Here is a 14,752-nt window from a genome sequence, read left to right as displayed (position 1 = left end):
GTTGACCCTTCATTTTCCAGACCTCTGCAATTCCCCCCCCGGCATGGTGTCAATCAACTTCTAGGCCACATCCTGACTGATGGCCGCCCCCCTGTTCTTCCATAATCAACACTTGGAGTTTATCGGAATTTGTGGGGAGTTTTTTTGCTCACCCGCCTCTTGAGGACTGACCACAAGTTCTCAATGGGATTAAGTTCTGGGGAGTTTCCTGGCCATGGACCCAAACTTTCCATGTTTTGTTCCCCAAGCCACTTAGTTATCAATTTTTGCCTTATGGCAAGGTGCTCCATCATGCTGGAGAAGGCATTGTTCCTCACCAAACTGTCTTGGATGGTTGGGAGAAGTTGCTCTTGGAGGATGTTTTTGTACCATTCTTTATTCATAGAGGTGTTCTTAGGCAAAATTGTGAGTGAGCCCCTCCCTTGGCTGAGAAGCAACCCCACCCATGAATGGTCTTAGGAAGCTTTACAGTTGACATAATACAGGACTGATGTAGCGCTCACCTTTTCTTCTCTGGACAACGTTCTTTCCGGATGCCCCAAACAATCCCAAAGGGGATTCATCAGAGAAAATGACTTTCCCCCCAGTCCTCAGTAGTCCAATCCCCGTACCTTTTACAGAATATCAGTCTGTACCTGATGTTTTTCCTGGAGAGAAGTGGCTTCTTTGCTGCCCTTTTTGACAACAGGCCATCCTCCAAAAGTCTTCTCCTTTATTTTTTTTATTTAAAAGCCTGTGGCATGTGAAACACACCCAAAAACTCCACCGGTGCCAAAAAAGTGCACACTCATAAAAAGTAGCACCGTCAATTTACGTAGCGCTTTACACATACATTGTACTTTCACATCAGTCCCTATACCCTCAAGGAGCTTACAATCTAAGGTCCCCTAACTCACATTCATACATACTAGGGACAATTTAGACAATTTTAACCTCCCAGCATGTCTTTGGAGTGTGGGAGGGAAACCGGAGTACCCGCGCAGGGAGAACATGCAAACTCCAGGCAGGTAGTGTCATGGTTGGGATTCGAACCAGCGACCCTTTTTATTGCTAGGAATGAGCATATTATTGCTAGGCGAGAGTGCTACCCACTACACCACTGTGCCACCCAATTAATATTCACTTGTGTGTGTAAATTTCCCCTTGAGCTACTGAGCTCTGTAAATATATAAGGAAATGAAAAAAAAAACAAGAAAGGAAACTCAAGTCTCTCATTGCAAAGAAAGCAGAACATCCATATGCAAAATTCTATATTTATGGTAAAAAAAAAAGAAATGCTTAGTCTTTACTATATTAAATAAAGAAAATTCTATACAAAACCCCAAGAGAGAGCCTACAAATCAGACCTCCAAATACTGCAGATGTGCTACAGCCTTGTAGCTGGCAGAAATGTTCATCTACCTGTGTGAGAACCTTCTGCCATGACGGCATACTGTTTTGGTAACGGTGAAGCTGAACCCGTTCGGGATCACCAAGCAGTCCCCAATGAAGTTCTTGCCTCTCGGCAGTGTCCCTTCTAACAGTTCGGCACACAGAGAAGTTGCCGACGATGCATTACTGCTGCCGAAATTGAAAAGTTTTTGAAGGCGCTGGCGTCAGCAATTTGCCGGGAAGAGCTGAGAACATCGCAGTAGATTTGTGTGCGAGACGGCCGCGTTGTAAATCCACCTCCTCGACGTTCACCGGCTGCCCGAAGACGTGTGGATTTAGAGCAGCGTAACCGCGCCGGTGTCAGGAGGCCCGCGGCTCCCTTTTGGTTGTTGATTTAAGGAGCGGCGTTTTCACTGTGGCGCCCCCACCCCGTGGAGCGTCTGTAGCTCGGCATCGCCGCAGTGCCGTCTTCACTATAAATCACCAGACAATGCGCGGAAGACATATTTACAAGCCCTTGTGCTGTATTAGCCGCGCTCCCCAATGTGCCGTTCGCCGGCGATTTCTGCGGTTAGCTTGTATCTTAATGGCACAAGGCTCAGATTTATAATCCTCATAAATACACTTCTGCTCCGACGCAAGTAAAGCCTTTTTCCTGGAGATGGCGGGCCGCGATTCTTTTACTAAGTGCATCAGCAACGGCGCGGGGGCCGCGTGATAACGTCTGCAAGTCATGTCAGGGCAAATCCTCTAATCTACAGGGCCGGCCCGGGGACAGCCGACTTCTCTTTATATTGGCTATTGGGGGGGATAAAGTCCGACTTCTATACACCTTTCACCACCTGGATTTGTTGTCATGCTGTCCGTGTATTCATCGATGGACATTTGTTCACTTTAAAATATCTTTAGCTGTCATTGCGAAAAAAAAAAAAAAAGGTCAATTAGCTAAAATTCAATAGGATTTTCCATTAGGACGGATCATCCATTTTTAAAGTTGAAGTTTAATCTCCTTTATATTTTGCTTTCCCTGGTCCCCACCTCCTTATCTACAGTCTCAAGACTTTTTTTTTTTTTTTTTGTTAAAACTTCCCATTTTTATGACCTGCCTTACTTTAGACCCAGTGATGTGATAACACGGGGGCTCTGTGCTTCTCTATGCAATGCAGGCAGATCATGGCTGGGGGGGAGGGGGGCGGCCAGGGTGCTGTACATGGCTTTCCTGAAATCATCATAGCACCCCCAGCCTCAGTACTCCTCTCAAATGCCCTCAGTCCTGGTCAGTGGCGGTGTGTCCATAAGGGTGCCCCCTCTCTCCTGCCCCCCCCCCCAGCACCAATAGATTCATGCATTGCATAAATCTATCTATGGTCACCACTGCCACCCCCCTATTCAGGCGCCCGGCCCCTTTTCAGGCGCCTGAATTACAACGGCAAGGGGTGGTTTTGAAGGACCTGATTAAAGCCATAGGCTCTAATAGGCGTCAAAAAACGCCCAGCACCATGCTGGGCGCTTGCAGGTCATTCAGCTGTGTTAGAAAAGCGAATGAATATTCACTTTCCTAACACTAAGCTGCCTCTCCGCCAATCAGGTGCTCGGATCTGTCACCCGTCACCTGATTGGCTGAAACGACAAGCGCTGTGATTGGACGCCAGGCGTCCAATCATAGCAGAGGATGTGAAGAGAGGATGGGAGAAGACATCGAGGAGCTCTCCCACCGAGACAGGTAAGTGCAGACGGCGGGCCAGGGGGGACACACTGGCAGCAATTGATATGGCACAGTGGCTGCGTTTGATGGGCCACAGTGGGGAGCAATTGATTGGCACAGTGGCTGCGGGTCCATCTGGCCGAAACCAGACGGACCCCGTTCTTTGGAAGGTCCTGCCGAAACAGACCCACCCAAGTACTAGGTGGGGCTTCCCCTGAAGGGAGACCCCATAAGAGAGGCCGAACCAAGCCATAAGGCCGTGTCCACCCCCCAGGGACATGGATCTGTGCCTTCCCCTAGTACAAGCCCCTCCCCAGTAAAACAGTGGCTAGGCACATTTAACCCTTTGATTGCCCCTGATGTTAACCACTTCCCAGCCAGTATCATTAATACAGTGACAGTGCATATTTTTTAGCACTGATGTCTGTATTGGTGTCACTGGTACTCAAAAAAAAAAAAAAAAAAAGTGTCAGTAAGTGTCCGATTTGTCCACCGCAATATCCCAGTCCCGCTAGAAGTCACTGATCACCGCCATTACTAGTAAAAAAAATAGAAAATTCCATAAAAACATCCCATAGTTTGTAGACACTATATTAGTGTCACTGGTTCCCAAAAAGTGTCAGTTAGTGTCTGACTATCCGCCGCAATGTCACAGTCCCACTATAAATCACTGATTGCTGCCATTTCTAGTAAAAATAAATAAATAAAAATTCAATAAATATATCCCATAGTTTGGTTTTTGCAAAAAGTTATAGCATTTACAATCAATACATGCTTATTGGGATTTTTTTTTTTTTTTTTTTTATTGGGATTGTTTTATGGCAGAAAGTAAAAAATATTTTTTCAAAATTGTCTGTTTTTTTGTTTGTTTATAGCGTGCAAAATAAAAACCGCAGGTGATCAAATATCACCAAAAGAAAGCTCTATTTTTGGAAAAAAAAGAACAAACATTTTATTTGGGTACAGCGCTGCATGACCGCGCAATTGTCAGTTAAATAACGCAGTGCTGTATAGCAAAAAAAATGGCCTCATCATTATGTGTGTAAATTTCTTCATGGGCTACTGAGCCCTGTAAACATCTAATTAAATAAGTCACTTCACCCACTATTCATTCACTTATGTGTGTACAATTTCCCTTGAGTTACTGAGCTCTGTGAACATCTAATTAAATAAGTCCCTTCTCTCACTACTAATTCACTTGTGTGTGTACATTTCTCCGTGAGCTACTGAGCTCTGTGAACATCCAATTAAGTCACTTCTCTCACTACTAATTCACTTGTTTGTGTACATTTCTCCTTGAGCTACTGAGCTCTGTGAACATCCAATTAAGTCACTTCTCTCACTACTAATTCACTTGTTTGTGTACATTTCTCCTTGAGATACTGCCTACCACCACACACACAATGCATGGTGCATGCAGATCTTGGACTGCACCCAAGACTTCCACTTTCCTCCACCCCCCTCCGCTGATGTCACTCCTCCTCTGGATTCTGAGAGGACACTGTTACTTATTCTGTCTACAGTAAAGGGAGATTTTATTTTCAGATCTGGATTTTCAGTTGAAGTGTTCATGTGTATGACTCCATTCCCCAATCATTGTCTTTCAGGTGTTTAAGACCAAGGCCGTCATGCTGGCCGAGAAGCTCCTACCGGCTTTTAACACACCAACAGGAATCCCCTGGGCCATGGTCAACCTGAAGAGGTAGGTATCATTAGGGAGACCCCCAGCACTGAGAGAGGGGAAGGTTTACTGTCTTGGTACCCGATCAGTTTCCAGGATATTTTTAGAGCAGCTAAAATAACAGTAACAGTCAAATGATCTGTATTGGGTATAACGGGAAACTGAACCAGTGTGATATGATACAGAGTACCGCTACTCCAGAACCTCTTCTAGTAATGCAAGAGAAGTGTTCCCAGACACACCCGCTGTTTCTTCCATATATGCCCTAAGGCTGGTTAGGGGGAATCTGGTCGGGTGATTGGGAGCGGTGAAGACTGTGCTGATAAAGTGGGGGTGCTCTGGTAGATTGACAAGCTGGGGAATCTGGGCTGACAGATTGGGGGGGGTCCTCATGTCGGTTAATCAAAGCTGGGAAGACTGTGCTGGTAGAATGTGGGTGGGGGGCTTTGATAGGGTGATGAGCAGTGGCGGCTGGTAATTAAACTTTGCAGACAGACCTGGCCCCCTCACTCACACAAGCAAACCTGGGCTTGCTGGGTGGTGATCCTCACACTTAAGGCCCCCCCCAACCCCCCACCCCCCCATGTGTGTTCAATGGGCCTCCTTACCTTACATAGCGAGAGGGGGGGTAGGAGGACGAGGTGGCGGTGCACTGTTGAATCAATCCGGGGAGGGCTCTAGGAGAGAATGCTGCTGCCGGGGGGGCTGATGCTCCTCCTCCCAGCCGTACAGGAGGCGTCCTAAGACTCCCTGCCAATCGGGTTTCAGCAGCCGCTTCCTAATTGGCCGGGAGTAGAAGCAGGATGACATTAGCGAACATTAATTCGCTAATGTCACACAAGTGGGTGGGCTCTGCGCCCCGAGCCCATCCTTTTTTGAAGCCAAATAGAGCCTCTGGCTCTAATCACGTGCGTCAAAAAAACCCCCAAAACCCCACATTGAAATCCATGCATCCGACGCCCCGCATGTAGATTAGGGGGGCGGAGCTCCTAATGGACGGTCCACCGCTAGTGATAAGAGCTGGGGAGGCTGTGCTGGCAGAGTGGGGGGATCTGATATGGTGATGAGATCTGGGGGGGTTGTGCTGGCAGAGGGGGGTGGGGGATCTGATAGGGTGATAAGATCTGGGGGGGTTGTGCTGGCAGAGTGGTGGTGGGGGGATCTGATAGGGTGATAAGATCTGGGGAGACTGTGCTGGCAGAGTGGGGGCTCTGATAGGGTGATGAGATCTGGGGAGGCTGTGCTGGCAGAGTGGGGGTGGGGGCTCTGATAGGGTGATGAGATCTGGGGGGGGCTGAGCTGGCAGAGGGGGGTGGGGGATCTGATAGGGTGATGAGATCTGGGGGGGCTGTGCTGGCAGAGGGGGGGTGGGGGATCTGATAGGGTGATGAGATCTGGGGAGGCTGTGCTGGCAGAGTGGGGGCTCTGATAGGGTGATGAGATCTGGGGGGGTTGTGCTGGCAGAGGGGGGGTGGGGGCTCTGATAGGGGGATAAGATCTGGGGAGGCTGTGCTGGCAGAGTGGGGGTGGGGGGATCGGATAGGGTGATAAGATCTGGGGGGGTTGTGCTGGCAGAGTGGGGGTGGGGGGATCGGATAGGGTGAAAAGATCTGGGGGGGTTGTGCTGGCAGAGTGGGGGTGGGGGGATCGGATAGGGTGATAAGATCTGGGGGGGTTGTACTGGCAGAATGGGGGTGGGGGTATCGGATAGGGTGAAAAGATCTGGGGGGGTTGTGCTGGCAGAGTGGGGGTGGGGGGTTGGATAGGGTGATGAGATCTGGGGGGGCTGTGCTGGCAGAGTGGGGGCTCTGATAGGGTGATGAGATCTGGGGGGGCTGTGCTGGCAGAGGGGGGGTGGGGGATCTGATAGGGTGATGAGATCTGGGGGGGTTGTGCTGGCAGTGGGGGGTGGGGGATCTGATAGGGTGATGAGATCTGGGGGGGTTGTGCTGGCAGAGTGGGGGCTCTGATAGGGTGTTCTGAGATCTGGGGGGGTTGTGCTGGCAGAGGGGGGGGGGTGGGGGGATCTGATAGGGTGATGAGATCTGGGGGGGCTGAGCTGGCAGAGGGGGGGTGGGGGGATCTGATAGGGTGATGAGATCTGGGGGGGCTGAGCTGGCAGAGGGGGGGTGGGGGCTCTGATAGGGTGATGAGATCTGGGGGGGTTGTGCTGGCAGAGGGGGGGTGGGGGGATCTGATAGGGTGATGAGATCTGGGGGGCTGAGCTGGCAGAGGGGGGGTGGGGGCTCTGATAGGGGGATAAGATCTGGGGAGGCTGTGCTGGCAGAGTGGGGGTGGGGGGATCGGATAGGGGGATAAGATCTGGGGGGGTTGTGCTGGCAGAGTGGGGGTGGGGGGATCGGATAGGGTGAAAAGATCTGGGGGGGTTGTGCTGGCAGAGTGGGGGTGGGGGGTTGGATAGGGTGATGAGATCTGGGGGGGCTGTGCTGGCAGAGTGGGGGCTCTGATAGGGTGATGAGATCTGGGGGGGCTGTGCTGGCAGAGGGGGGGGTGGGGGATCTGATAGGGTGATGAGATCTGGGGGGGTTGTGCTGGCAGAGTGGGGGCTCTGATAGGGTGTTCTGAGATCTGGGGGGGTTGTGCTGGCAGAGGGGGGGGGGTGGGGGGATCTGATAGGGTGATGAGATCTGGGGGGGCTGAGCTGGCAGAGGGGGGGTGGGGGGATCTGATAGGGTGATGAGATCTGGGGGGGCTGAGCTGGCAGAGGGGGGGTGGGGGCTCTGATAGGGGGATAAGATCTGGGGAGGCTGTGCTGGCAGAGTGGGGGTGGGGGGATCGGATAGGGTGAAAAGATCTGGGGGGGTTGTGCTGGCAGAGTGGGGGTGGGGGTATCGGATAGGGTGAAAAGATCTGGGGGGGTTGTGCTGGCAGAGTGGGGGTGGGGGGATCTGATAGGGTGATGAGATCTGGGGGGGCTGTGCTGGCAGAGGGGGGGTGGGGGATCTGATAGGGTGATGAGATCTGGGGGGGTTGTGCTGGCAGAGGGGGGTGGGGGATCTGATAGGGTGATGAGATCTGGGGGGGCTGTGCTGGCAGAGGGGGGGTGGGGGATCTGATAGGGTGATGAGATCTGGGGGGGTTGTGCTGGCAGAGTGGGGGTGGGGGATCTGATAGGGTGATGAGATCTGGGGGGGTTGTGCTGGCAGAGTGGGGGTGGGGGGATCTGATAGGGTGATGAGATCTGGGGGGGCTGTGCTGGCAGAGGGGGGGTGGGGGATCTGATAGGGTGATGAGATCTGGGGGGGTTGTGCTGGCAGAGTGGGGGTGGGGGATCTGATAGGGTGATGAGATCTGGGGGGGTTGTGCTGGCAGAGTGGGGGTGGGGGGATCTGCATACAAATTGTACTGGCTGTACAGAGCGCTCCTGAGACACCCCCTGTGCCATTTCCACACTGTGAGCTCTCACCAGGTATATTACATGATGCCTTCTCTTCTCCAGCGTAGTTTTCCAGAATTCTTCCTCCACTTCTGAACACCTCTCTGTCATTTTATTGTGTATTTGTTGTTCGGCGATCACTTGTCCTATAACTCAGGTACCACCAGACGTTGTATTGCTGTGTAAAGTCTCACTCTTTGTTCTTTGCTCCCTCTAGTGGTGTTGGCAGGAACTGGGGCTGGGCATCGGCTGGCAGCAGTATCCTGGCAGAATTTGGGACTCTCCATATGGAGTTTGTACACCTCACCTACCTAACGGGGAACCCTGTATACTACAACAAGGTGGGTCTTTGCTGTGATTTCGCAACGGAAGAGTTTTTTATCTTTAGATACCATTTTTTATTTTATTTATCAAAACTCTGATATGCAACAAAAGAGGAAAGAAAGGTGAAAGCAAGGATTTCATTTTTTTTTTTTTTATTATTATTTTTTTATTATTATTATTTTATATTTTTATGACAAATTTATTTATAAGAATAAAAAATTTGCACAGAGCAACCTTTAAGTGTCATCCAGTCATCTCCAGGTCGGTCCACAACACGCTGCCAATCGCACTCCTCCCTGACAGACGCGCTCCAATATAGAACCTTTATTATACCTTGTTAAACACTCAGCAATCGCAGTAAGCAGGGGGTAGAAGCTGACGCGTTTCACACTAGAGCTTAGTCATAACGAATCCACTTTGCCTGTCAGCAACTCGATATAAAAAAAGACCTTTAATGACCAATGGCTGAAAACCTATCAATACACAAGTGAGCATTAATAGAACCCTTGCAGATATTAAAAAAAAAGAAAAAAAAAGCTTTGTAACAAAAATAAAAATACAATGTATCAAAATATCATCCTGATGACTCGTGGTCACTGCGAGGTATAATAAAGGTGCTATATTGGAGTTCTGCTGTACAAATGTCATCCAGTCACAGGTTATCTCTACCTAAAGGTAACTATTACAAGGGTCATACAAAACCTTTACTCACAACGGCTACTCATTATTTTCCCGTAAAAAAGGCATTCTGCAGGTTTGTTGCGCTCAGTGGAATTCTTTAATTCTTCACATATTTATCTACCTTTATTGAATGTCGGGAGTGTGGGGGGGGATGGGATTGTGTCATACAGCAAGGCCGTGCCAACAAGAGCTGGTAGAGAAATGGAGACAGATTTACTATAATACTGCAGCTTGATTTATACATTTTTAACAAACGAAATAAACGCAATGTATCTTCCTACGCTTCAAGGCAATATAACATGTTGTTTGCATCAGGCCGGCTACTAATATAAAAATTCAATGTAACAAATATAGCCGTCCGCTCCTCAGAGTAAATAAATCTTGTAGCAATATATAGATATCACACTGTCAGCCGAGTTCTCAGAAATACAAGGGAAGGCTTTATTACAACATATAAAACCATTTCTACAGGTGTCTTATCTCATATCGCATTGGTCAGGCCTCTTGAATAAGCATCCTTCATGGTATACATGATGGTCCTAATGACCTTTATGTTCATTGAGGAATATTGCAAATTCCTTGGCTCTAGGACACAGTCCAAGAGTTATGCAAAACCAGTTTTCTCCACTCAGAACAGATATTCCAGAGCCCCCCGCCTGCAAGGGTGATGACCCTGGTTGGCACCAGATTCTTCGCAGTCTATGACAAGGTGCAACACTGTCACAGTAGATATATTTTCTCCAGTATGCATAACTCCTTGTTTTGGTCTTGGAGTCCAGGGGCTTTATAGAGGGTGGAGAAGGATGCTTCCTCAAACCCTGCAGTTTTCTCTAGGATTGAAAACTCCTAGATTGGGTCCTGGAGCCTAGGGGCTTTGTAGTGGATGGGGAGGGAAGAAGCCTCCAATTTTGCAATGTTCCCCAGGATTGATAACTGCTGGATTGGGTCCTGGAGCCCAGGGGCTTTGTAGTGCATGGGGAGGGAAGAAGCCTCCAATTTTGCAATGTTCCCCAGGATTGATAACTGCTGGATTGGGTCCTGGAGCCCAGGGGCTTTGTAGTGTATGGGGAGGGATGAAGACGCCAATCCTGTAGTTTTCTCCAGGATTGACTTCTGAATTGGGTCCTGGAGGTCAGGGGATTTGTAGAGAATGGGGTGCGATGAAGCCTCCGATTTTGTAATCTTCCCCAGGATTGATAACTGCTGGATTTGGGTCTTGGAGCGCAGGGTCTTTGTAGAGGATGGGGAGGGATGAAGACGCCAATCTTGTAGTTTTCTCCATGATTGGGTCCTGGAGCTCAGGGGCTTTGTAGAGATTGGGGAGGGATGAAGCCTCCAACCCTGCAGTTTTTTCCAGGTTTAGGTCCTGCAACTCAGGGGCTCTGTAGTGGTTGGGGAGAGCTGGAGCCTCCAATCCTGTAGTTTTCTCCAGGATTGACTTCTGAATTGGGTCCTGGAGGTCAGGGGCTTTGTAGAGAATGGAGTGGGATGAAGCCTCCAATTTTGCAATTTTTCCCAGGATTGATAACTGCTGGATTGGGTCCTGGAGCCCAGGGACTTTGTAGTGTATGGGGTGGGATGAAGCCTTCAACCCTGTAGTTTTCTCCAGGATTGATAGCTCCTCAGTTGGGTCCTGGGCCTCAGGGGCTTTATATAGGATGGGGAGGAATGAAGCCTCCAACCCTGCAGTTTTCTCCAGCATTGGTAACTCCTAGTTCGGATCCTGGAGCCCAAGGGCTTTGTAGAGGTGGGGGAGAGATGGAGACTCCAACCCTGTAGTTTTCTCCAAGGTTGATAACTCCTCAATTGGGTCCCGGGGCTCAGGGGCTTTATATAGGATAAGGAGGAATGAAGCCTCCAGCCCTGAAGTTTTCTTTAGGATTGATAACTCCAGGGTTGGGTTAAGTCCTGGAGATTAGGGGCTTTATATAGGATGGGGTTGGATGAAGCCTCCAACCCTGCAGTTTTATCCAGGATTGATGACTTCCAGAATAGGTCCTGGAGCCCAGAGGTTTTTTAGAGACTGGGAATGAAGCCTCCAACCGTGGGTCCATATTTTGAGGGTGACCAGCATTCTGAATGTACAGGTGTGTACAGCCCTTATAGTATGAGGGCTGACTATGGTTCAGGGCTCCACCCTCCCAAGGACACCACTGTGCTGCCAGGGAGCAACGGGTGCATGAACACACAAGGAACATGCATCTGTCTGCACTCACCTGGCGACTCCTGGAGTTACAGGGTCAGCGTGTGAAGACCATTGTGTTCTGGATTCAGAGTTTTATGTTCCAGACTGAGTGCCAGTGTAGCCCCAGGTAGGTAGCTATTTTAAACAGGAGGCCGTGTTTTTGTTTTTTGTTTGCTGTATAAAGTTGAACCTTTGTGTGGGAATCTTACTGAAAGGAATTTTTACTTCTAAATAAAAGTGGGCAAAGAAAGCCTTGAAATGTACTCCAGCGACTGGACGGAAGTTCTTGAAAATAAGCAGAACCCCCCCACACTACTTTGGGGTGTCATAATCCACAAATAGAAGTTCCATCAGGATAGGATTTGGTATAACTTGTGGCCATGTTTGGTGCACGGTTGGTAGAACCAACAAAGGAGTGCAGATGACCCTCAAAAGGGACCATAAATCCTGGGTTTGCCGGATGGTTGCCAGAGTCTCCTGCCAAGCTTTGGCAGCTTGTGGGGCAGGTCCCTCCTCCAAATATGTTCCTCCAGACACAAGAATAGTACAGATTGGTTCCATATGTAGTCTGCCATACATTCAGCCATTAGTTAATAAAGCAGAAAAGAACGTCCTGTGACCCCATGTCAGAACTATTTAAAGCATTATTTATGGGTAAGGATCAAAGCATAATTCCTTCTGACATTTCACGGATAGCTCTGGCTTCTTCAAGGGATCCCTTAACCTCTTTCTGCCCATGTAATACATATTTGCAGCAGCAAAATGGTGAGATTTAAAGAGGTACCCTTGAAGATGAAGATGTAATGGTTTTGCACAGAGCAGCCCAGATCCTCCTCTTCTCTGCTCCCTTGCCGGTGATCCTGCCCCCCGCCCCCCCCCCCCCCCCGCCCCACAGCAAGCAGCTTGCTGTGGGGGGAACCCAAATAGGAATGCTCCCGAGCCCCACCTCCTCCATCTCCCGATTGGCTCCCTGGCTGTTATTCAATGCTGCCAGAAGCCAATCAGGAGTGCGAGTTAGGGGGGCTGGGGGATGCTGCACACAGAAGGTTTTTTTCTTTTTACCTTCATGCATAGAATGGCACCTTTGTAACTACTTTAAGGGCCACACACCGCACATAAACGGCACTGGGCAGCCGATGTTTCTGTGCTGAGAGCGAGCTCAACATGTGTTCCCAGTACAGAGACCGAGTTGTCAAAGACATCTCTTGGGTAACCAGCGGGACCAGCTCCCAATCGTTTGACTGTGACAGCCAGGAAAGAGGGTTGGCGGGGAGAACGATCCCTAATCGATCACCCAAAAAGAAACAGGCAGGACTATTGCAGTACTAATTTTAGAATATGTATATTCGATTACTGACTGATTGTCCATGCCATTTTGTATAATTTGCAAAATCTTTAATAAAGAAAATTGAAAAGAATATGTATACTCAAAAGTGCTAAAAATATTATACAATTCTATTAATACAAAACTTAAAGACAAGACATTAAATACATCTTAAAAATGCATGGTAGCAATCCACGTGTTTCACCAGCATACGTATCCCCTGTGCAGGAGGATCAAAACATGGTGGATTCTCACCGATATTGTAGTTCTCAACGTGTTTCGCGGACTATGTACCGCTTCATCAGGAGAATATCTGCAATTAGTCATCATAACAATAAACACCAATAAATAAACATCATAACAATAAACACCATGTATACAAAACATAACATTTAATAAATAATAAATCAACACAGGGAAAGAGAGCGATGTTGCTTACCCGGTAACCAAAGCCTGTCCTGGGTCGGAGCACCACCAATGCCCCATCCCCCCCCCCCGGAGGCTATGGGGGGCATGTATCTAAATTAATTTTTCGCACAAAATAGATGCAAAAATGGTGATATTTAATTATAAGGGCTCAATTAGATAAGAGAACAGGAAAGGAAGGGGGAATAGATTGAGGTAGGAAACCGGAGAAAGGGAGGGGGGGGGGGAATGAGTGGAGGGAAGGGGAAAAAGGGGAGGGGAAAAGGGAGGAAACAGGTAAAAGGAAAGTAATGGAAGAGGAGGGTGTGTAAGTCAAGAACCTAAAAAAAAGTTGGGGGGTAGGGGAAAGGGGCAAAAGGCGGGAGGTGGGGGGGAGGATGGGGTGTGTGAGGGAAGGAAAGAAGAGGACACAGGAGAAGGGGGGGAGACAGAATATAGTAAGGAAGAAAAGGAGCCACCAGTGAAGTATCAATTTGTCAAGAGAACAGACTTCCCTGGTAGTAGTCTTTGCACATGCGTGGGAAACCACACACATGTGCAGATGGTCGGGGGAAACCGGGGCATGCGCAGAACCAAACAAAATTCTCTCCTGGTAAGAAATGCGGAAGTGCTGCTTTGCAGCACAATCAAAATATTTGGCTAAAATTAATCATGAATGTCCATTTGTAAGACAGGGTGGTGGGAGGAGCAGGGAGTCTCAAACTGGTGGCCCTCCAGTTGTTTGCGAAACTACAAGTCCCATCATACCTCTGCCTGGAGGAGTCTTGCTTTTAACTGTCAGCCTTGCAGTGCCTCATGGGTAGTTTCGCAAAAACAGCTGGAGGGCCACCAGTTTGAGACCCCCTGATTTAGAGGGAAGGTCCGCTTCAAGTTACAATGGATGCAGATTTGATTTTTTATCTAATTTTCTCTGATAAACCCCCTCAATGTGTATAAATGTCCCAGAATGACACTCCATCTTTCTACAGGTCATGCACATCAGAAAACTCCTGCAGAAGATGGACCGTCCCAACGGGCTTTACCCGAACTACCTAAACCCCAGGACCGGCCGATGGGGGCAGCGTAAGTGTTCGTTCCTCCATGTCTGCGTCTTGTCATCTCCTGATGATGGTCACAACACCCATTGCACGTTCTAAAAGCTGAAACTTTTCAATATGTCGCTTTTTATTTTTACAGTCTGGCACCTGGGCAGGAAGGGGTTAACTTCTAGGGGTGATCAAAGGGGTTAAACGTGTGCCTAACTATGTGTAATGTGTGAGATTTGCGCTGCTTTTGTTTAGCAGGGAATGGAAAAAAAAAACAGCAAGATCCCCCGTCAGTGAACAGAACTCTGTATTGTTTGCAGTCACAGAGCTTTGTTCTTTGTATCACTGAGCTGATCAGCGGGTGCTGGTGCTCAATCATTAGCTGAGACCTAATTGGCTTGTACTAGAACAAATCACATCCGGCGCACTCGCCCGCCCCCTTCCCAGTTGCGCGCCCGCCCCCTTCCCGGTTGTGCGCCCGTTCCCCCTTCCCCGGTTGCGCGCGAGCCCGCCCCCCTTCCCCGGTTGCGCGCGAGCCCGCCCCCCTTCCCCGGTTGCGCGCGAGCCCGCCCCCCTTCCCCGGTTGCGCGCGAGCCCGCCCCCCTTCCCCGGTTGCGCGCGAGCCCGCCCCCC

At 49.3% G+C, this 14,752-nt stretch overlaps 1 protein-coding gene across 2 annotated transcripts in view; it reads left to right on the top strand.

Moving 5' to 3' along the window:
- Positions 1-14,752, top strand: part of MAN1A2 (mannosidase alpha class 1A member 2) — a 162,070-nt gene that overhangs the window by 135,076 nt on the left and 12,242 nt on the right. For both annotated transcript variants that reach the window (XM_073617528.1, XM_073617529.1), the window contains exons 6-8: positions 4,684-4,778; positions 8,372-8,495; positions 14,063-14,156. In XM_073617528.1, the coding sequence (XP_073473629.1) occupies positions 4,684-4,778; positions 8,372-8,495; positions 14,063-14,156 (313 nt within the window). The remainder of the gene's footprint in view (positions 1-4,683; positions 4,779-8,371; positions 8,496-14,062; positions 14,157-14,752) is intronic.

The sequence above is a fragment of the Aquarana catesbeiana genome, linkage group LG02, assembly GCF_042186555.1.
Source record: "Aquarana catesbeiana isolate 2022-GZ linkage group LG02, ASM4218655v1, whole genome shotgun sequence".
Lineage (NCBI taxonomy): Eukaryota > Metazoa > Chordata > Amphibia > Anura > Ranidae > Aquarana > Aquarana catesbeiana.
Note: the sequence above shows the minus strand (reverse complement) of the source record. Positions and strands in the feature narration are given on the sequence as shown.